The sequence below is a fragment of the Thermobia domestica genome, chromosome 7 (genome assembly GCF_964235325.1).
Source record: "Thermobia domestica chromosome 7, izTheDome1.hap1.1, whole genome shotgun sequence".
NCBI lineage: Eukaryota > Metazoa > Arthropoda > Insecta > Zygentoma > Lepismatidae > Thermobia > Thermobia domestica.
Window position 1 is genome coordinate 287,830,547 of NC_137460.1, and position 23,924 is coordinate 287,854,470.

Here is a 23,924-nt window from a genome sequence, read left to right on the forward strand (position 1 = left end):
GTGCGCTATAAGAAAAATAAAAGATAGCAACTGTGGCCTAGAGCTGAATAGTATTCATCAGATTATGTAAATATAATAGGGGATAAGTGAACTATAGAAATAAATGCAGATGTCTTATTAAATGCTTGCAGGGACAAAGGTTTGGAAATAAATGCAGAGAAACCTAAATACACGGACGTTCACCGTGATCGTGATACTCCAAATGAGGGTTGCGTCAAAATATGAAGTAATACTTTTGTCAAAGTGGATACTTTCAAATATGTAGGATTAATGTTAACGGACCGAAACCATATCCACGAAGAAATTAAATGTCGGCTAAAAGCAGGAATTCTTGTTATTATTCAGTTCAAAGTCTTTTGTCGTCGCGAATTCTGTCAAGAAATTTGAAGCTTAAAATATATAAAACAATAATCATGCTTGTTGCAGTATGATTGCGAAACATGGTCGCTTACACTGAGGGAAGACCGCACACTGAAAATATTTCAGAATAAAATCCTGAGTGTCAATGGAAAGCATTTGGGAAAATGGCATTAAACCTCCGAGTTCCATAGGCCATAAAGTTAGTTTAATTAGTTACATATATGAAGTGTATGTGTGATATATCATTCTTCTTGATAGTTTTCCAGTGTATTTCCTGCTCTCTTTATAATCCCAAAAACTACTCCAAACAGTTCTAAGTAATCGCAATGGGAAGTATATTCACCCTGATAACCAGAGTTAAAAATGTGTTACACCGGAATAGTTTCTATTCCCTCCCTCGTTGAAAAGAGGAGAAATTGCCGCCATCGGGTGTTGCAGGTTATTTTGTTCAACATTCGAGCATTCCATTACGTCGGGAGTTCATCAATCCATTTTGTTTATTTCTAGGAATCAGGAAGACGCACATCTTCTTCTATCTTTGGCTCAGTGAAGATAAACTGAATGAAGAAATGAAGGAGATATATTGAAGGAAGAAAATTCCAGATCATGCGTGTGGCAGATATTAAATAAGAAAAAAAAAATTCAATTGTAATGAACAAAAGATGTCATTTCTGTAAAATACAGTTGGTACGAATCTGTAGTCTTTCGAAGAAGCATTCACGCTGTCAAACAGTAAACACCGATAAGAAAAAAAAATAAGCTTAAAAGAAAAACACGCTTAGGGCGTGTAAAGAATAAACCCATAAGAGTTGTCAATGAGAACCACATTCTCCGAAAGATATGAAGGTCGAAATAAAAACCTTTGAAAAGCCGAATGGGTCAATGAATGTTAAAGGATTAAACTAAATTCAAAAGATAGAAACATAAGGAAAACAAATTTCAGCAGAAAATAGCAATGCATGCATACAAAAGATAAATAACAATTCAATGTAATAATAAAAGATTAGTTTTTACTATAATAATGACTACTTCTATTTGTATTATTACACGCATTCAAGCATTTGCTCACACAGCAGTCAGTACAAATCAAGCTTTCACAAAGATTTTAAAAATATACTTCATTAAAACGATCAAACAATGAGGTAGCAGTAGTCTCAGCTGGAGTTTGAGAATCCTGATCAAAGTAACTCGTTAGAATACGATAATATTCCCTTAATAATACCTGAATTCTCTCAATAATTTTTATGAAATATCAATGCACTTTCAAAATTAACATTCAACCATTCAAAAATAGTAAGGAAATATTAATATTGAAATCCAGTATATCATATTCAATTCAAAATGCAAAAGCACAATTGCGATGGCTAATCTCATTAAAAAAATGTGAGAGGAAACGGTAGTACTCCGGGAAAATCCACGAACACGAGGTAAACAGACAAAAATTCAACTTTATTGGATATTTTTTTTCAGCATTTCACTTATGTCATTCGCGTATTGTCCGGATTCACCATCACAATTTTGTGTTTCTTTTTTTCAGCGCGTTTTGTTCCATACAATTACACCTTAGAGTCCTCCACTTCGTCTGACAACTGGCACCTACTGACATTTGGCTCATTACAGGTACACCTCTTTCGTTTATTTCACTGGCTACTGCCTACCACACTTCCTCTGCTGATTCCTTTAGACTCATTAACATCTGAATTCTCTCCTCTTTCCTCTTTTACATTTAATAATACTGAGGACGGTGTTTGTCCTTTGTCGATTGAAGTATTGCAGAAAGTTTCTGACGAGAGTGAATCGGATGTATCTTCCCAGTATCCTGCAACACAAACACTGCATTTAAAATCATGTATGTAAAATAAGATTTGGAATTATTTAGTTGTAAACATTAAGTATATACTCTAGGGTGGTCTTTAAATAAGTGAAAAAAAATTATTCTTTGGGGCACCCTGCCATTTCGATCTATCATATAAAAAAAAAAGTTACTGTAATTCTTTTTTGGGATTTTCAAACTATATGTTAGGGGTCGCTACCACCTTGTAAAGTTTTCATTAAAAAACCAAGAATGAATCATTAATAAAATTTAGTTACAAGAGAAGTTATATTTAATAAACATGTAAATACATTGCTATTATATAATAAGAATTTTTAAAAAAACTGGTAATAGAATACATTTTCAGTTTTTACTTCATCTTAAGACATCAAAGTTGATTTCTTCGAGTCCGGATACTTGCTTCTAAATTGCTTAACTAACAAGAGTAAATACAGCTTTTGTTCTTCATCTTTTGTATGAAGTTTGCTGTACTCTTCCATTAGCGCACCCATCGTTCAGCTACGTCATTAATAACTTTAAATGAACTAGCTACTGCCTTGCTTTTCTCGTAGAATTCGTTGTCTTTCCAGGCAGTTGCATCAGTTTGCAAAAATGCTGATGGTAGATCCAGGATTTTGAAAAACCTCATAGTGTTACTGAATACAAAATCTTGCAAATCCTTTGTAAGAATGACATCAGGATCAATTTGGGCATGTTTCAATGCTTCGTCATTGTGTACATTTTTTAAAGCAACCAACATTTTCCTTTTAGTTTCCTGAGGACATCATCATCAAAACAAGAACAAGCGCAACAAGCTCTTCTGATAGGTAACACAAACGTCGAAGAAACTTTTTCATTACATACTTTGAAATTTCTTCATTGACCTTCATATTCCTTCAAATTTCTCAAAAGTTGCACATCTTTTCTGGGGGGCAGTACAAGCAAATGTTGCTTGAAACCACCTGTTAACGTAAAGTTTCACAACAAATGAGCAAATGTTACGAATTCCTGTTTCTTCTTGTTTGGAAAGTTTGAACTGATCTCTAAATAAGTATCTCTTTAGCGAGTAAACCGCCTTTGCCATCCATCGGGCTCGATGAACTCCTTCTGAAGCTCTAAAATGTATAACTCTTTCTGGAGCTTCCCTAAGGAATATGATTGTGAGCTGTAAAAGTTCTTTGTAATCCTCTCGTGGTTGAAACTCCCGATTTTTTTTAAAGCAAACTCAACGATGTTTGATGCACTCTTAGTAACATTTTTATTTAAACCGTCAGATATGGCGGGTTTGAAATTACTGTGGTCAATCGAGTTTCACAAATCCTTAAATTGCTTAAACAGCAAGATGTCAGGCCCTGTTGAAGGTCCAATTGACTTACTAACAACTTTCCCAAGCATAATTTCGAGGATAATATGTCGGCAATCCAAATAAAGGCTGTGTCCAAAAGATACAAGTATGCATTCGAAGTACACTTATTTCCGGAAAGGGTCAAAAGGTCCAAGTTCACAAGTCTGCGAGTGCATAGTGCGTAGTGTGCGAGGATGTATTACCTGTCACATAAGTTTATGCATGTTTTCAGCGAGATAGTATCTTTAGCCCCTTGAAGTGATGGAAGATATGAGAAAATAAGTTCGCTTAATGTAATTGACCTTTAAAACTTTTAAAGCTGTAGATTCTGGTAAAACAACAAAACATATTACGTTTGCAAATGCAATTTACACAACAAATAACATGAATAGTGTAAAATGCAGGGAAAGCAGAGAAACTGTTATATGGTAAGACAACAAAAGCAAAAATCACAAGCTGAATGTTTAAAGTGTATAGCAAGAAAACAAATGTACGAATCTTCATCAAATGCACTTTCTTTTTCTTTTCGTCGAAGGAACAGCCATTACTTGTAGTATTTACTTTTTTACTTTTCGTCAAAGGAACAGTCATTACTTGTAGTATTTTTTTCTTTTCGTTGAAGGAAGCCATTACTTGTAGTATTAAGAGTTTCATATATAGTTTCATTCTGTTAGATTTTGTTTTATTCTTGTCTAAGCTAATAATATAAAGCTGCAAGTATGATTCCACCTAGGTAGATCAAAAATAAGGGTGTTCTAGATTTCTTTTCATTAATAAAATATAAAAATAAGCTTACATACAATAATAGGGCAATAGGATACAAAACAATAATGCTTTTCCTACACAATCGAAAGAGAATCCTTTAATTCTGTTAATATCTTCACGGGTAACGGTGACTTCAACGTTGACTATTCATATCTCACATGTACATCTAAGTTTCGTTAATAACTTCGAAATATCTTACCTTTTGGTAATAGTAGTACAAAACAATAATGCTCTTCCTACACAAACGAGAGAGAATCGTTTAATTCTGTTTATATCAACGCGAGTAACGGTGACTTTAATGTTGGCTATGCATATCTCACACGCACATGTAAGTTTCGCGTGATTCTTTACTGTCTTTAACAGAATTTATTATTGCTTTTGTTGATAAATATAAGACCTACGAAAAGTCTGGAAACAAATAATGTGAGGAACAAAATTCAGCGTATAAGTACAGTTCTTAGTAATAGTTGCATAATACGTATATCAAATAAGAATTTACACTTACTTGGCGAATCTTCTGTTTCAAGTTTTACAAATTCAACAGGAATTAGATCATTTCTGACGTCAGTCGACTTCACGCTTTCTTCAGCTGCTGTAGACAATCCTATTCATAATTCAAAAGCATATCAGTTTTTTGAGTAATGCTAATAAAAAAAAAACTTTAAACATTTAAGAGTAATGGGTTACATAAACATGTGAAAGAGATAACTTTATTTGAATTCATTTACTATAATTATTGTTCGTACACTTCTGCATTTCTTGTAGGAATAATTTTAAAGTGGAAGTAAACAATATATTTTCAATTTACTATAAGATGCATTATAATTAATAGATCATTAAAAATATATAATTACTAATAGATACTACATTATAAGTACAAAGTAGAAAGTAATCTTTGGTATCTGTAAACGTATCACATTTAATTATCAAAGATCCAATCAAATTTGGGTGGCCATCCATTGAGTACTGACCCAATGGACACGCTGATGTGTAACTTGATCATCAATTTTCGTAAAACTATAAAAACTTTTGAACTTCTTTGCGAATTCAAATACAACAAAATGAAAATACGGAAGTTAAAATATCTAATCTTATACTAAAATTACTTCATTTGTATAATAAGTTACTTTCACTTATGCAGGATACAAAATTCCCATAAAATTTAAACTAGCGGGAACGAAAACAGATTATGAGGGCGTCTAAAATGAATTTACCATTGCACTATTGATCCAACTCCATTTGAGGATGATTCGCCAATGTATTATTCGATTATACAATCGAAAATAAAAAGATAATGCGCATAGATGCAGAACATAAGGTTGTTACACATCCATTGTTAGGGGGAAATGTATAAAAGATTTTAAAAGCAAAACAAGTGCTAAATATCATGCAAGCAGTCATTTACATCTGGAATCGTCTTAAAATCTTCATTTTTAAATGTCTTTAAAATCTCATTTTTAGTAAATTAAGGGACTCTTAGAAGAAATCCCCGATACATTCTGCTTTGCTCAGATATAAGAATGAATGTATAATGTCTAGCGTAGTCCTTAATTTCAAAACGATTTTGATCGTTCATTTTCTATACATTTTCTGAAATCAGTTCTTTCATCGTTCTCTTCTCAATCTGAAATACAATTCCTTATCCTACCAATAAAATGTACCTTCCTGTGGATCAAGGAGAAAGGTTGAATAACTAGATACGGCATTCATGCCCTGTATATCCAAACTATGCTATCCATAATAAAACACATTTAGTATCCAGGTTATATAAATTAAGAGCACTCATGCTCTAAAACTTACCTAAATTTTCCATTTCTTGATTATCGGAAGAAGCTTCGTTACAGGTGGAATTAGATCCACATGGCTCATCGAAAATGACCTCTACGAAATTGTTTGCATCTTCATCTGAAATAAGAAAGAAATAAAGCTTCTCTTCGGTTCTTCAATTAGACAGGTTTACTTAGTATTTAACAATACTTATAAATTGGGAGATGTAGCGAACTCCGTTGGCAGGTATCAAGATGATTTAAACTTCCTCTTTTCAATTAATAACGTCATTTTATCACATTTCTATAAGGTAACATTATTGGTATTAATGTATTTTCTTTTCTACTAATGATTGCCATTTGATTCTAAAGTAAAAACTTTTAGTTTTGCAAAGTGTGTTGTTAACTTACAAAAGACAGCTGCTAGGATTATAATTTTTAAAGGGAACTAATCCTTCTCCACTCCATTCTCAATAACCCTTCTTGACGACAATTACTTACTTTATATTTGTTACTTTATATTTACTTTTTGATAGTCTTAAGTTATTAATAGAAAGTAATATTTGTTTTCTCATATTAATACCAATATAAACTAAAGGGAATCTTAATCAATTAAACTTTTAAAATTTAAGGACATTGCTACTAATATATGCTGAAAAGTTTAAAATAATATTATTACTACTATTACTACTACTACTACTAATAATAATAATAATAAAAGAGCTGGACGAGTGAGAGAAAGGCGTGAACTATAGCAATTTTACCTAATCAAGGTGGGGAAATGCTTGTCGGTAGATGGCGCGGTGTAATTTACAGTTTTTAATTGTAATGACTGGCGTAGCTGGCTCTTTCCTCAGTTGAGGAAAGTAGTTTAGCAATACTGGTTATATTATAGACTTCTCCAGATCAATATAACGAACTATTATCCAATTTCTTGGCACAGAACGTGTGCATGCTTGAGAAATTTAACGCACGATGCAGGATGTGTATTGCTCATTTTAGAAAGATGAACGGTTTACCTGTGACAAGAATGTAGAACACCATAAAAGGAATCCAGGAGTTTCTACGCTGGATCCATCCACTCCCTTCAGTTCATCAATATCAATGAGAATAATCTATAAGTGTCATGTTATACGTTAACTTACTTAACATATTGTGCACTGAACTATTTTTTGTTAATATAACCGTGATCACCACTTCTTTCGGGCATATCTCATCTTCCTCTTCCTCTAAGCCTTTTTCCCAGTTAGCTAGAGTCCCAAGCAAATAAACAAAAAGTACTCACTTTTGCTTCTCTAATTATATTTAGTTCTGTTTTTAAAACTATACAGTAATTCACTGAATCTTCGCTTTTAGCATTCTTAAGACAAATGTAAGATGGCATAGGAGTTTTTTACATTCGAACGTAGGCACCAAAAATTTAATTTGGAAACGGGCACACTGGATAGAAATTGGAATATCATCATTGAGACTTTCACTGTCACTACGAAACCACTGAAAAGATTAAAGATGTGTATTCTGTGGACCAAGGAGCTTTGTTTTCGAGTATAAACCTTTAACTTATATACTCCTTTATCTTTTGGGGGGCGCGGTGGCTCAGTGGTACAGCGTTCACCTCCGGTGCTTGGGGTCCCTGGTTCGATCCCAGCTCGTGCCGTGTGGACTTTGTGGTGGACAAACACCGTGCTCGTGGGTTTTCTCGGGGTTCTCCTGTTTCCTCCCACTTTCTTCATTCCACCATTTCACTCATTTCTCATTATCACCGTCTCCTTTAGCCTAACCGACATAACCGTGGGACGTTAAACTTAAAGATTTCATTTCATTTTTTTCCTTTATCTTTGTCTTGAGACTGCTGAAAGTTGTCACCAATATATATATATGTACAAATTTTATTTTTTAAAACAATCTAAAAGAAAATTTAGAGGAAGAAAAGTGTGCATTTTTGTGTTTATTTATAATTTAAACGTAGTATTTATAATTTAAACTTTCTATTAGAGTTGACTTGGAACTAAGTGCGTATTTGAACCGTAGGATCTGGAGCTTTGTATTCGTTAAGGGCTGGATTCTTTAGTGAATCGTGGATTTACTGGTTGGATATGAAATATGAATATGGAGTACTATACAACTACGAATTGCGATAAACATATTACCTTTTGGTAATAATAGTACAAAACAATAATGCCCTTCCTACATGTTGGATTCAGAAGCCATGGAGGAATATTCTTTTACCCAATTCTCGATTCAAACTGAATTCTTTTTGAAAACAACTTAAGATGGTTGTATATAATATTTTTTTAAAAATGAAATATTTCATCTGTAAGTTATGCCTTAGAGACTAAACCAAACTCTCTTCTTGTTCACCACGAAGAAAGATTTCAATATCGATTCAAAAAAATCGTGACAAAACTAATGTAAGACTTGGGCAACAAAGAAAAACATCACATTGGTTATATAATAAAATTTATGGCATAATAAGACTGCGCAAATGGATGATTTTCACTTCATTTTTTTTTAAGTTTTGTTTACAGGATATAATGAAGGTACGTTAAATTAAAATTTGTTTCTATTACGTATATAATGAGTTACAATATTTGTTTTATATAATTGCTGCAGTAATTTACATGGTGTTGGGTGAAGGAGTGCTATGAGAGAAGATCAGGCCTGTATCCAGAGGGGGTCCAGCGGGGGCCACCCCCCTAAATTTTTTACAGTCCCGCTAAAATTTTCACGGTAGGCTTGCAAATGAACTAATGAATGTAATATGGTGATGAACTATGTTTGGATCGCCCCCCTAAATTCTACTGCCCCCCTCCCCTACATTTTTGGGCTGGCTACCAATCTGGAGAAGATTTGAGTCTCTCTGTGTTACTTTACAAAATGGAAGAGCAATAAATGCCATGAGTCATACAACATTTTTCGTTTAATTTTGTCATTCAATTAAATAATTTCAGATTTGAAAAGGAAGATGGAAACAGCACGAAAATGTTTACATAACGTAGTTCGGTACCATACCGGAAAATAAAAGATACACAAAGTTTGAAATTCTAAACAGAAAAAATATTCTACATTCCAGGCATATTAATTTTATAGTTATCTTAATATATTTTAATATTTCAAATTCAAATTTCAGATAGGAGAATTAAGTTAGCTGCCATGTGGAAGGCTGAATATTTGACTTCTGAAAATAACTTCAGAACATACTCAATGAAAAATGATTCGTATACGGTGCTCTCATGCAAATTTAATTAGGTTCAAGCTATTCTTTTATATATAAAAGCTACCAAAAGAACGTTCTTGCCGTTCAAGACAAGCGATGAACAAAGAGCAACACAGTGGACGGTATGTACCTTTGGGTTTTGAAGTAATCTTCATCAGCATCCAACACCTTTTGCCAACGTTCCTACAGATGCACAATACCCGCTATAGTGATGTTTATTATGAACTAATTTTGGGAACATTCATTTCATTTTGTGCAATGGGCTTACTGAAATGCATGTTTTTTTTTTTTTGTACGTCACAATGAACTCTTTACTCACGTTTAAACCTCATCCGCGGGAACCGGGGCGATCACATACTATCACAGGCTTTGCTTATACGTCATGATAATGCTCCAGCCAATGAGAGTGGATATGGAGGCGAAACGAATAAAAACTTGTATGAAATGAGAGTTTCAAGATTACTATTTTACGCCTTGCTCTAGACCTGCGAGCTATGCTTCGTCACAGAAGCGGCAAGAGTGGAAGATGGTTGACAAGTACCTGTTGTAAGTTTCCCTTTTTTATTCTTTTAACCAAGATAGTAGACTATCCATGGCTTTGGATTGATTATTTTAACAAAAGAAACACTGACCAAAGCTTAAAACACACCACTTTATTTTAAATTATAATAACGGTTTCGGATATCTAACATATCCTTCTTCAGGCAATATCGAAAATAAATGAAAATACAGCAAATAGGAGAAAAAAGTACAACAATAACTATATATATGTCTGTTAAAAGAATTTAAATGTTTTGATAACAATGAATATATATATGACTGTTAAAAAATTTAAACTTTGTCATAACAATTACTACATATATGTCTGTATTTTCATTTACTTTCGATATTGTCTGAAGAAGGATATGTTAGATATCCGAAACCGTTATTATAATTTAAAAGAAAGTGTGTTTTAAGCTTTGGTCACTGCTTCTTTTGTTAAAATAATAAATATGTAAACTGAAATTGCCAAGGAGTTAAATGCAAGAAGTTCGATCACTGTGTATTTGATTCAATGATTTCTTCGGTTTTCGTTATGTGCATAGTTCGCCTATACTACGTTTCATGTTACTCATAGCGAAATCAAATTGCTGAAATTATTGCTTTTAATACAACTCTTAATATTGTTGTTTGTGGTAAGGTTGGAACAAAACTGTTTTGTTTAAATCACATCACAATTTGCACTGAAAAAGCATTTGTATACTGATAGGTTTATATGTATTCAGGTTGCTAGCGAATTTGTCAATGCACAGGTGCTGGACGGACTCCAAAGATTTAGATTTCTGGGCTTTCACCCATGTATGGTCATTTAGCCCGTCACGTGTGAGGAATAGCATCCCTCGGACAGCACACTGTCCGGGAAACGGAAAGGAAGGAGCCAGCCTGGGACCTATGTTAGGTACCACCCCGGCATTTTCCTGGTGCGAATGAGGAAAGCCCCATTCGGCCGAGTGCCCCCACCGGGAATCGAACCCGGGACCGCTCGCAACGAAGAGGAGAGCGTTAGCGACTACGCTACGCAGGGCGACTGAACGGACTCCAAGTTCGATTCTGGAGTGGTTATTACAAGTGGTTTGCATTAGTTGGGAAAGCATTTACGCCGTTGCACCAGTTTTTAGTGGTATTTTGTCAAGCATTTAAGTCGAATATCATAAAAGCAACGCGTGTACGTAATTTAAAGTTAATTTCATTCGATCCCAACAAGTATTCTAGCGTTGCATAATTTGTAAATGAACGTTAGCATTAAATTCAGTCGTTCGAAGAATTCGAAGATCCAACAATAACATTGTCACATATTATTACATTGTTGCTAAAAAGATACCAACTTGCTATGATGGATGGTATTCACGATAATATTCATCAATGTATTGCGAGTGTTCAATCGATTGAAGGATTATCGAGTTTAAGAGGAATTTATGACAATTCACGTGTACCAAGGCAAAACGGTGGCGCAAGTGTAAATGTAAATAATACTAAAGTAGTATAAGGTGACGATGAAAACAAAGTTAAGTTTGTTTTGGAATAATAATAATAATAGAAAGCGGTTTTACAAAAAGAAACGTAATGGTAATTTTCGCAGGTGGTAATCGAATAATAATGACAATTGAAATTTCAATCAAGATTCAAGTGATAATCGGCGTCAACATCAACATTAAGGAAATGGTACTTACAATAGTGAAAGCAGATTCGAAAATTTTAATAGCGGTCAACAGGTCAATCAAAATTGTAAACGTAATTTTTCGAATTTAGATTACAACCGTGGGCAAAGTGTAGTAAATAATGTAAAAAACAACGACATGACAAGGCGGCCTGTGTTTCCAAATATTTAAACTAGAACGAAATGGTCCCTAGAAATGGACTAGAACGAAATGGACTAGAACGAAATGGAACTAGAACGAGAAGAGTCCTCTCACTACATGACAAAGGGAGAGAAAGTTTTTTTTTGAGTCGTGTCTGTTTTACAGATTTGTGTAATAGTAAGAACATCCAATGTGAAGAAGACACGATTGTACTAAATAATCAAGAGATTTACGTAAAAATACTATGCGTGTTAAGATTTTGTTAAATGATAAGCCCGAAATCTGTGTTAGATACAGGATGTGAACTATGTTTGGTCCGAAATGATGTTTTACGTTATGTCACCAAGTGTATTACAATAGGGTTAAAATATTGTGTTGTGCGACTTCTTAGGGAAAAAGAAACATGCTCTTAAGGGAAAGTAGTGTTACCAGTACAGATTGATAATGTGGCAGTATTAGTAGAATTTCTGGTATTAAATGAACTTCATGAAGATGTCATTTTGGGAGCTAAGCTTATGGAAAAAATTAACAATGATATAGATTTTCGTAATAATAAGCTAGGAATTGAATCCGACGGCGAATACGGTGTAGTTGCTTTCATACAACAAATTGCGATGTTATTGTGAGAGCACAGGAAGTAAAGTGTAACTTTGTGCCTATTCTTATTATGTCCAATATAAGTGATCTTAAAGAATATTATGAGAAAAACACAGACGTAGTTGTAATTCACGTAATCATGAAAGTGATGTGGATGTAAATGTGAGTTATGAAGAATTTCCTCCAGATATGTACAATATTTAATTGAAGAAGTGATTATGATTGTTTTCGCTCCTGCCACGTTGTTCGGTAAAATTAACAAACTGTACGAATTGTTAATGAAACATTGTAAAGTGTTCGTGCGTTTACCACGAAAGTATTGTTTTTTCAGTGCCGTTTGGAAGTCAATACCAGTGAACCAATAATGGCTTAACCGTATGATATACCACAAAAATATAAAGGTGTTCGAGGAGAAATAAATAAATTGCTAAATTAGACATAATTAGGCCAACGTAATCTTGTCATCTGTTACCTATGCATGTAATGTTGAAAAAGTCAGGGCAGTTACGAATTGTGGCTGACTGTCGCGCTTTGAATATTTACGTGAAAAATCCAGTGTTGCGAGTAAACAAAACTGTCTGATTTGTTTGTTAACTTTAACAGTAAATCAGTGCTTGGTACCTTAGACTTTACTTCTTCACACCAGTGCGGAGTCACGGAAGATTCTACGTAGTACTAAACGTTTTCACTTGAAGAAACTTTGTATAAATAGAAAAGAATGGTTTTGGAGTGAGTATGTGCCATCTGTTCTACAACTATGTATAAATAAGGTGTTTCCATTAAGACTTGCAAGAGCGTTTAATTCGGTATGTAGACGATGTAGCAAGAAGTGCAGAGACTGTTTCTGAATTTCTATCTATACTTGATAGAATACTTGCATTTATTGAGTGACGCGAACATGACGCTTAGCTTGGCGAAATGTATTTTTGATGCTGGAGAAATTAATTTCTTAGGTTACTATGTCTCAGGTAAAGGTATTACGCGACATCCAAAATCCGTTGGGGCAATTGCTAACTTACCCGTCTCAAGGAATTTAAAAACGCTTCGTTCATTTTTGGGTACAGTTTAGTGGCATGCTCCTACTAAGAACTACGCAATAATCGGAAATCTTCTTTACGAACTTTTGCAGAAGGGAAAGAAGTGGAAATGTGAACAAGTCCACCAAAGTGCGCTCGAAATGTTAAAGCAGGAAATCATGAAGGAACTGATGTTACACCATCCTGTTTGATCAATCATTTTATGTGGAATGTGACGCTTCAGCCCTTCAACTACCTTTTATTGTCTATCAGTACGTTAACGGTGAAAAGTGTGTACTAGAATATGCTAGCCGAACCTTAACCAAGTGCGACAAAAATTATGCTACCGTCGAAATTGAGTCTTCATGTTTGGTGTGGGGTAGCGGAAATTTCATATGTGGTTCAAGGAGCGAAAGTGTACTTTCTTAGTGATCATAAGGGTTTGACATGCTTAAAGCGCACACGTAACTGCAACGCAAGGCTAATGCATTGGTCACTTGAACTACAGCCATAGATTATGAGGTACAATATATTAGTGGAATATCTAATGCACTAAGTGATTGTTTGTAACGGATGTTTCCGACAGAAGAAGTCATAGTAAATGCTAACCCAATAGAGGCTATACAGTCTGATGTGTATGATTTAGATCCTGCAACTGTTACGAAATTATAATGGGAGTATGATGCTTATAGACGCATAGTTGAACATTTACGAGGTTAAAGTGAAGAAGAAAATTTGTGTTTTTGAAGTAGTTTTAGAAATGGGAAGCTATATTATATATTACAAAATGGTTTGTTAGTGGTTTTAATTTTACAGATAGGGTAAAATAGTGTGTTCCACCAAATTTAGTGAATGATATTTTAATTGGGTTTCATGATCATTATGGTCATTTTGGATTTTTAGTGGTGTTTAACGTCATATCTAGAACGTTTTACTGGAAAAATATAAATACAGAAACATAAGACCATACATAAATGACTGTGAAATGCGTATGCGTATGAAGGAAAACAATCAACCTATGAAGTTGTTAACGCAAAGTGTACCAGCTAAGAACGTAAGATATATTTTTTCTGTAGATCTCGTAGGACCTCTTCCTCGGGGTAAACACGGCGAAACTTACATTCTTCCTGTATATGATGTGTATTCTCGATATTTAGGAGCTAAAAACAACAAGTACTACAATTACTCGATTAAAGAGTTGGAATTCTTGCATATTTGAATGTGTTTAAACATCTTAGTTGATAGCGGACCACAGTTAATTTGAAAACAGTTTGCGCAAAAGATGAAACCGTACAATGTCAAAATTCATTATCCTACACCTTATCATGCCTCCAGTAATGTTTTTAAACGTTTTTATAGAGATCTAGAACACATTTTGTGCGTCTTGTGTCGTGAATCTCATTCATTGTAGCCAGAGTAGATATTTCAAGCTTGCTTGTTTTTAAGTTACACCATTAGTGCTAGTTTGGGCGCTGCTCCAGCACAATTACATTTAAATTTTAAACCCGAAGAATTCATACGAACAAGAAAGTATCGATTGGAATAGTAAATTGTGTGAAATTTAAGACGAAAGAAAAGAACTGAAAAACGTAATGATAAATGCGAATCAAGATTCAAGGAGAAGGTTAGTTGAAAGTGATTTTTCTTCATCAATACAACTTAAGCACCTTGTTAAAAGAACAAGCAAAATTATATGATGTGTTTTGTAGACCTTATGTCTGTTGGAGAAAGATTAGTGATAATGTTTTTGGCCGAATGTTAAATATCTTCGATTGCCGAATGTGTCAAGAATGAAACTGTGGAGACCTATACCAGCAACTCGCAAGAAGTGGCTAGAACTGTTATAAAAACATGCAAGGGCGCCGATGCTGGGGGCCCACCCTTCCCCAAAGCTTAGGTGAGCTCCATGTATTTTTATATGTAATTTTTATTGTTATATGTATTTTTTATGCCCGGGCCCCCCAAAGTTACAGATAAATCGGCGCCCTTGGAAACATGCGAAATGAAGAACGTTTCAGTGATGTCATTGAACGAGCTGAGAAAGAAGCTAACGGTAGCTATGAAACCACTGAAGAAGATGATGATCAGCCATGCAGTACCAATTATTGTAAGGTGAGAGTCTACTCCAGTTTTATAGATGATCATGTAGTATTTACATAATGGACATATTGATGAAAGGGAATTATTTAGTTTTAGAGAAGGTTCATTGTTAGAATGTATGGTTTCTGGAGGAAGGAAGGAAATGGGATGGATATCGGTCTAAGTGATTGATGTAGTCCTTGTCGGATTAGATGTGTGTACAACTGCTGGCTATTAATTTCCTTCGAGAACCATAATTATTTAAGTTATTCTTATCCTTGTCAAATGAATCATTAAAAATTCTGTATACCTAAGAACCGACCACGTATTCCTGCCACAGAATGCTTTTTTTTTTGTTTTCGATACTATATCATCTATGAGGTTTTCGTATATTCCTTTGTCCTTTCTTTTACTACTAAGGTGTCTGTGGTCATTGTATTTTTTTTCAGGAGGTTTCTCAAGTTGTATTATACTCGGGAAGGTTAGTTACCTTCCAAACCACATCTTTATGTGGAATAGGCTTGGCGGAGTGTAGGCAATTTGGCCGCTTCGATCTATCATCACATCATTGTGTTTTATGTCGATATTTTCCATTCTTCTGTTAGCTTGTTGATATTTTATACTTATTGGTTTGTATATCATTATTATGTTATCTATATACAGTAGATATATCTTCGTAATATACTCAACTTAAGCAATCTAATATTTTATATATTCTAATGTTTTGCATATTATATATATATAAAATATAAGACCGCTATTATGCACTATCATCATAATTTTCCTCGTGCATGCTACAAATATACAATGTTTTATATATAAAACATGAAGGAGGAATCTATTGATAGTGCATCACAGCGGTCAAATTTATTGTAGTTTTGAAAAAACAAATAAAGCAATCTATATGCTATGTTAACCATCCTTAAGTTAATCCTTTTATTCAAATCCTCGAGTTATTTTATTCTATAAATACATATAAATATCCTACGAAGAACACGAAAAGTCAGAGAACATGTTTTCTTTTTACAGTAAAGAACACTTATTGTTATCATTACAAAAATACGTATACAATTACATACATATATTTCAAAGAACATTAATGAAAGTGACATTTATTATCTAAAATTTTGAGACTAAAAGTTCGAATGTTGTCGAGTTTAACCCAATGACATTTATGAAGGAGGTCACACGCATTATCAAGTCATGTCATCTTCATTTATTCTGGAGAATAACAAATCTCCAGAAAGTCAATGGACTGAAATATTATTTTATCTCCATCATAGTACTATTACATGACGTCAGTCATATAGCTGTATGGGAAAAGTAGGTTGCAAACTTCATGGTTTTATATGATTTTGGTTTGTAAAAATATTGGTTCTTTTGAAAACTGTAAAAGTATCTCTTACATTTTCCTTATAGAAAACTCTTTCACAGCTTCATTAATAAGGGTATGACCCTTCTGAATTAGATCAGAAACATGAATGTTTCACAGCTAACGCAATTCTATGCATTAAGTTCCAGGAAACAAACACTTTCTAGAACAAGTTCATCTTTCATGTGTTTTTCTACTCCTGTTTGAATTCACGTACTTTACCCATCGAATGCCATACCAACTAAATTATTTCTTAATAGTGATGCATAAAAGTCAAACTTTTTACATGTACTCAAAATGCTTGCTGTCAAACCTTTCCTAGTAATCATTAACAAAGTTATGCTCTACATAAATACAGTTGAACAAGATTTCACATGAAATGTCAAAAATGGTACTCTCATATTAACAGTATGTTTAGATCTCTGGTTGATTGTTGTTTTGTCGGCTACAATACAACAGGAAGATCATTATCATTTATTATGTAGGGTGGAAAGCAAAAAACTTTGAATATTGATCACAAGGGCATCCTAAATGGAAATTGGTTCTTTAGGCAGCCCGTTTGCTTAAGTAGATTAATGCACTTCACATCCTACAATTTCCTTTATTTCCATAGCTACTTCACTTATCGTTTACTTTATCCAAAAATATCTTTATATGACTCGAATCAAAACAATTACTGTATGATGTAGGTCTAGATGGCATATTGTGTCCATCAATATACACCGTATCCAAAATAACAGCACTAGGCACAGTCTCGCTGGAGACAGTTAGTTGATCTTCGTCCTCACTTATCTTGGTTTATTTCGCCGCGACACCGTCAAGAAACGCACTCATATTTTTGCTGGTCGCGGATGTAGACTTCACAGGATAACTCTTGAACAATAAGTTTTAAGACCTTTAAGAACATTTTTCTCGGAACACATATTACAAACATGATCACCAGAGGCAGCCATTTTCTAAGTATCACAATCACATTATAACCACGATGGCAACGCTACCAAACAATGGGCAATGGCTCAGCGAGCATCTCGTCGCCGGACAGCTGTTTGCTAGAGTCTCGACTCAGCTGTATGCACTGTAGCACTGGCGAATGTACGTATCGTTTACTCTTCCCTTTCAAGCATCTCAAGATTGTCGGCATATTATTATGAGTATCAAATGTTGAATTGTTCCAAATCGTGTTTTATTTACAGAAAAGAAATCTTTGTGAAGCTGTATTTCTTTTTTACATAGTATACAATCTTTCTGCAAGTCGCATTTTCTTTCTGCGACATTATCACCCGTTGTTTACTGTTCTGCTTTGCGGTCTTGGAATATTTGTAAAGCGATATGCTTGTTATCTGCAAGCAACACTGAACACAACAAACACCGAACGCAACATCTACAGTATTTTTTCACTTTTGATCTTAATTTGAACAACCACGTTAAACCAGCAAAAAGCTGTTACTATGAGCTTCGCTTCTTAATTACCTTTCTATACAAAAATATGCTATCGTAAATAAAAGGCTGTTGTTGACGATTGCATTAAATATTTTCTTCTGCTCTGTACCCTGCCTCGATTCACCACATAAATCAACTTGTATTCGGCACTATTTTTTCATTTTGGGACACAGCCAGTCTTTCTGTTTAATATAGGCGTCTGTAAGTTCCTATTAATTTAGGTGGCTGCTTAAATTTTTCTACGATAACAAATCAAAATGTCGAATTAAAATATCTAAACAATGAACGCGATCGCATGCTTAATACACGACAATAAATAGCATAAACCATTCTCAGCCTACTATATACTCATTTGGATTCTCTTGTAATAATATTTTTATTGTTTGTATTAACCATTAGGTTCAGAATTGAGTATTTATAAAATATTACTTTCCAGCAACGAATACTACTGCGAAAGTAAACTAAATTTCCACACCACAAAGCGAGCAAAGAACAGCTTATTCCTAAGAAGAAGAAAAATCGTGTTCCGGAACATTATTTACAGGGGTGAAAGAAGTCAACTGTAGTAAATTCGTAATTTCACAATTCCCGAAGGGCCTTACGGATATTAGGAGATGAAAACTAACTTCTTAACATTTATACTTTACATTAAAGCATGAGTTAAACGTCCTACAAACAAGTAGTAATTGCTGTGTTAAGAATGAAAATAGTGTAACAGCGAGAAACGGAAAAAAACGAGAAAAGCAACCAATTTGGCGTTTATTTACCACAAAAAACATATCTTGCACCTAAGGTGCAGGAACTTCGACCCAGAAGTGAGAGCTCTAACGACTACCCTACCCAATTTCTGAGCAGTACCGGTAGGCGTACTATTAGCTGAGTCAGCAAAATTTTTTGATTTAGTGCTCTAGTCCGGAGTCAATGATCTATGGTATATAGGACAACCCCTTCTAAATTTTTACAATGGCTATCTTGGCACACCACAAAATTTTGAGGGTTATATAACAGTAACTCCTTTAAATTTTAGAATGTGTCAAACTTAAAAATTTGGTATGGTAATACAAGGCGGGGGTATATACCTCTGTAACTTTGGGTGGTCCATCTTGTCTTCTATGGCTAAAAAATGCCAAAAATGTAAATTTCGGAGGTTATTGGTTTATTTCATTCTCTTTGATGAGGCTTTATTACTTTATACATTAAATGGTTATATAAGTGAGTAGAGAGTCGATTCTATTTCATAAGATATGGGTACACTGATACTCCTCTCTTTAAATTTTGAGAGGAATACATAGGACCAAATCATGCATCACAATTTTGCTACTTGGACTTTATTTTGGTATTCATTTAAACACTTCTAAATTAATCTAACTGGCTTTTTTCGGTATTCCAAATCCTGTAAGAAAGTTGTACAATTTTTCCCTCTTAAAGGAGCAGTTCGAGTTAAAAACAAGTTTGGTGCAATTGAAAGAGTAACAAAAAATAAGAGACCCGTATTTTTTTATATCTTGATAGGCCGTCTCGTTCAGCTTCTACAGGCATTTGTTTTTGATTAATCGTAAATACTGACGTCATTGGTGGGATACGCGAGAAACTCAATGTGAGTCAGCAACCACTCTCTTGTACGCAGCTGATAAACCTTTAATAGTGCATTGGATTTAATAGATTGAGTTTTGGATTTTAGCAGTCTTGCTCTGTGTTGAATTCTTGAGGGACGTTTTTGTTAGTTGATTTTCCTACAGCATTAGTATAAAAAAGAGTAGAGAGAGAGAGAGCAGTAATTACGTTTGTTGTGTGAAACTGTTTCTTCCAGACATTTTTTAGGGTGGCACTGTCTCCCGGAGCTCTGAGAGATTCCTCAGGAGGAGACCAAAATAATACGTCTATAATATACTAAATATAATAGTACTGTGTAAAAATAATGTGCCTCTCCTCCGAATACTAAGTGCCCCCCCCCCCCGGAATTTTTTTCTGAAAGAAACACTAGTGTGAAATAGAAAACACGTGATAGTACAGCGCGTGCTGTGTCTGTGAAGTGAAGTAGAAATGCCTAACACCTGCTGTGTTTTCGGTTGTAATTCTTGTGCAATTAAAGCTGAGGACATAAAGTATCTTTTTTTTTTTTTTGCGTTTCCAAGTCGTGAGAAATCAACAGATCGATATAAATTATGGCTCAAGAAAATCAACGGGGAAAAAAATGTACCAAATAAAATCACTCGTGTTCCAAATATCTTGAAGAGCCTGCCTTCGAGAAGTCAAGTTTACTGAAAGAAAAGTTAATGCCAGTGGCGGATCTAGGCTGGCGCCGGAGCCTAGGCCCCCAGGTTTTAAGTGACAAAATTGATTTAAGCTGCTATTTAGATATTTTTGAAAGTTTTTAGTAAACATGATATACCTATCATAGTCTGGGTTCTGACTCCCCCCCCTGAGTTTTTACCATCTAGATCCACTTCTGGCTAATGCCAGGAGAATTATTTACGCGCAAACTGAGAAAGAATGCTATTCCAAGTATATTATTGAAAGGTTTAACATCCGAGCCATTAAACAAGCACCGATCTATGTCCAGTTACCAACGTACAAATATCGTACAAGACGCAATTGACGGTTGTAGTCAAGACGAGGCATTAGGGGGTAATAGAGACGATGTCACTCATGATTCTGAAGATACTGCTTTAGAAATAAGCTATACAATGTGAATTAGGGAGTAATATATACTGGCTTGTAGAAGGAATCAGTGACGATGACTGTTCCTCAAGACTGATTCATCGTTTAATTTCTCTGTATCATGTGACAATGATGATGAAACGGGTGATGAGAGTTGTCCCGAGGACAACTATGCAAATAAAAGAAATCTAACCGGTGAAGTGTTTGTCGTATTCTGGCAAAACTTTACAGATGTTATTTCATTTTTGCCTCATAAGCTGCGCTCCTGTACATACCTTGAAGCACAAAATTATAGGGTCAGCGTTAAAAATTGCAACAAAACGTGAACATACTTATGTTTGGGAATCGGAAGAATGACTAAAGAAAAGGTACTTAGGTGTTGCAGCAATCTCGTCCGCCATCTATTTACATGATATTGGTTTCGATTTTTTTTTTTTTGAAACGCTGAACTTATGCTTTATAGGATACGTTTTATAATATTATAAAAACGTTTGTACAGCCCAGCATCAGATATCATTTTCCACATGCAGATGATATTTGTAAGTCTTTGCAATCAGTTCTGGAAAAGGAAACCGCACTTAGAACGTGCCACCGCACTTCTCACAAACGAAATGCTTGGCACTGTGTAGTATGTAAGCCTGCTCTCGCTCCTTGACCACCTATGACGTCATCACAAAATCTTTCTTCCTCTGTTACTCGCTAACTACTGAACGTATCGCGATCAAACAAACACCATTCTTTTTATAATTTTCAACTCTACAAATGGAAATAAATTGTAAAAAATGCATTTCTAAGTCGAACTGCTCCTTTAACCTTGTAGGCTTTTCTAAAATCAACAAATAATTGATGTACTAAATTGCTGCACTCCCACTTGTTTTTGAGTATTTGTCGAATGATAAATATCCATTGCTAGTACATAGTTGATCGACGTCACCTAATTCCGCAGTGATAATCTTCAGTAATTTCATCTGTGTAGGGTTTGAAAAAACCCGGTATTTTTTTAAAAGCCAAACCCACCTGGGCCCATATGGGTAATTTCGGGCTTAATGTATTTTTTTTTTTCAAAATATTTCAATGTCTCTGCGGTAAAAGTGTTAAAATGTGATTTATATTTCAAGATTATTATTGTCACAATTTGTAACAATTTTTCATTCTCTGCTGTTTTGAAAAAATGGCCGCTATTTTGAAATTTAACGTCATATCGCCGCCAAAATATATACAGCTAATTTACTGTGTTTCGTGCTTCTACTCAAAAAATTTCAACTTGTAAAAGACCGAAAATACGCTTTGTAGCGTGGATATCAGCTATTTTGAAAAAATGGCCACCATTTCGAAATTTTACGTTGGTATGCCGCCAAAATCTATATAGGAAATTTAGTGTGTCTCGTGCTTGTAAGCCGAAAATTTAAAGTTAAAAAACCAAAAGTGGTACCCTGTAGTATGCATGGTATAGGCAGACGAACGAACAAATGGAGATCGAATCATCCCAGGAGCCTCAGTGACGTTCGCCAAATATGAACACCAAATATATTACTTTAAAACAAAGATATAATTCATGTTTTATAAAATAAATGTTTCGAAATGTCTTAAATGAAATTAAATACCTTCCATCGTAAAATAAATACTTTTATTGTTGAAGTATTCAAATTCGATGCTTTGTGCGTTCAATTGCGGGAATTTCCTGAGCACTTCTTTCGAGACGTTTTCTCTTTCTTTCTTTCTCTCTCTCTCTCTCCGAAAATGGAACTTTCTTTATTGTACATCGAAACTTCCACTAATACGAAGTCTGAATTCAGCACTTGAAATAGTAAGCGTTACGTAGTTGTCGGAACTCCGAGCATCAAGCTTCTTGAATTTGACAAAAAATTTTACGCTATTGCTGGTGTTAATTCTACAGAATGCTTATTTGAAGAGTAGCAACAAATAACTGAACTAAACTGTTGTTGGAAAACCAAATTTTACTAAAGAATACTTGTGTTAACATCAAAGGTAATAAAAAATAATACTAATAGTTTTACTAATGCACTGCATATTTATTGGCAGTACCGGCATCTATGGCCTTAAACCCGTCAAACGTAAGAGGGATAATGTCCCTCCGCGTCGCCGAGTCGGGGAGCACACTATTCATGGAAAGTATTTTCTAAAATATAAAATTGCATATTTTACTTCAAATAGGCTATAAGCATAATCCATATATTAATTTGTTCTATAATTATCTCAACATAAGGTAAGTTTATTTTTTTATTATTATTGTTAATTCAGTGCATTCAGACCTTTATAAAGGTCTTGTATTGAATGTTATTGTATACCTTACCGTGAAAGCGTTTAATTCGTCCAAGGAAAAGTCCAAAATGTGATAAAAATTACTTTCAATGTGATTACCTTAATTGCATCAAGAATATACTAACAAAAAGCTCAAAAACCTAGGTGGGTTTCAAGGTGCTTTTTTCAGGTGGGTCCAACCCGAAAAAACCCAACGGGTTTTTTCGGGCTTGGACCACTTGCGCAAACTCTGTCTCTATATGGGGGCCAATCTTTCTAACAGAATGTTTAAGAGAATATTATAGGACGTTGACAGAAGGGAAATGCCTCGATAATTATTACAATCAGTTTTGTCTCCCTTCTAGTGAATTGGAAAAATGGTTGATTCTTTCGACTCTTGTGGAAATTCCTCCTTGTTCCAGATAAGGAGAATGAGTTTGTGTATCTTGTTCGACAATTTTCCCCCTCCAGCTAGAATTAGCTCTGTTGGAATTTCGTCTGCATACACAGCTTTATGTTTCTCTAATTTCTTTATAGCAATGTCTATTTCTGTTCAGTTAGGCTCTTGAATATACAGCTCTGCAGTGAGCATTTCCCATTTTTCACGAACATTAGTTTTTGGCTGAGTGTTAAGCAAATCGTCAAAACAATCTTTCCATCTATTGCAAATACGGTCTGCATTAGTGATAACTGTTCCGTCGACATTCTTTAATGTATAAGTGCGGAACCTTTCTTTTGCTTCGACAGCCACAGAAAATCGAATCCTTGCACTGGCAAGTGCAAATGTCAAATAAAGCATTTATCTTATTAGTTTTTTACTGTTCTGGTACTTTACGTTTAGCTGACTTTTAGATATTACGACACTTTTTGTGATACCTCAAAATTTTGTTCA

At 34.5% G+C, this 23,924-nt stretch overlaps 1 protein-coding gene across 3 annotated transcripts in view; it reads right to left on the reverse strand.

Annotated features, from left to right (window-relative positions):
- Window positions 1–1,350: 1,350 nt before the first annotated feature.
- LOC145691009 (uncharacterized) overlaps window positions 1,351–23,924 on the reverse strand; it is a 156,669-nt gene continuing 134,095 nt past the window's right edge. For all 3 annotated transcript variants that reach the window (XM_081766508.1, XM_081766505.1, XM_081766506.1), the window contains 3 exons: window positions 6,084–6,188; window positions 4,789–4,887; window positions 1,351–2,179 (listed from right to left, as the gene is read on the reverse strand). In XM_081766508.1, the coding sequence (XP_081622634.1) occupies window positions 2,001–2,179; window positions 4,789–4,887; window positions 6,084–6,188 (383 nt within the window). In that variant the 3' untranslated portion in view covers window positions 1,351–2,000. The remainder of the gene's footprint in view (window positions 2,180–4,788; window positions 4,888–6,083; window positions 6,189–23,924) is intronic.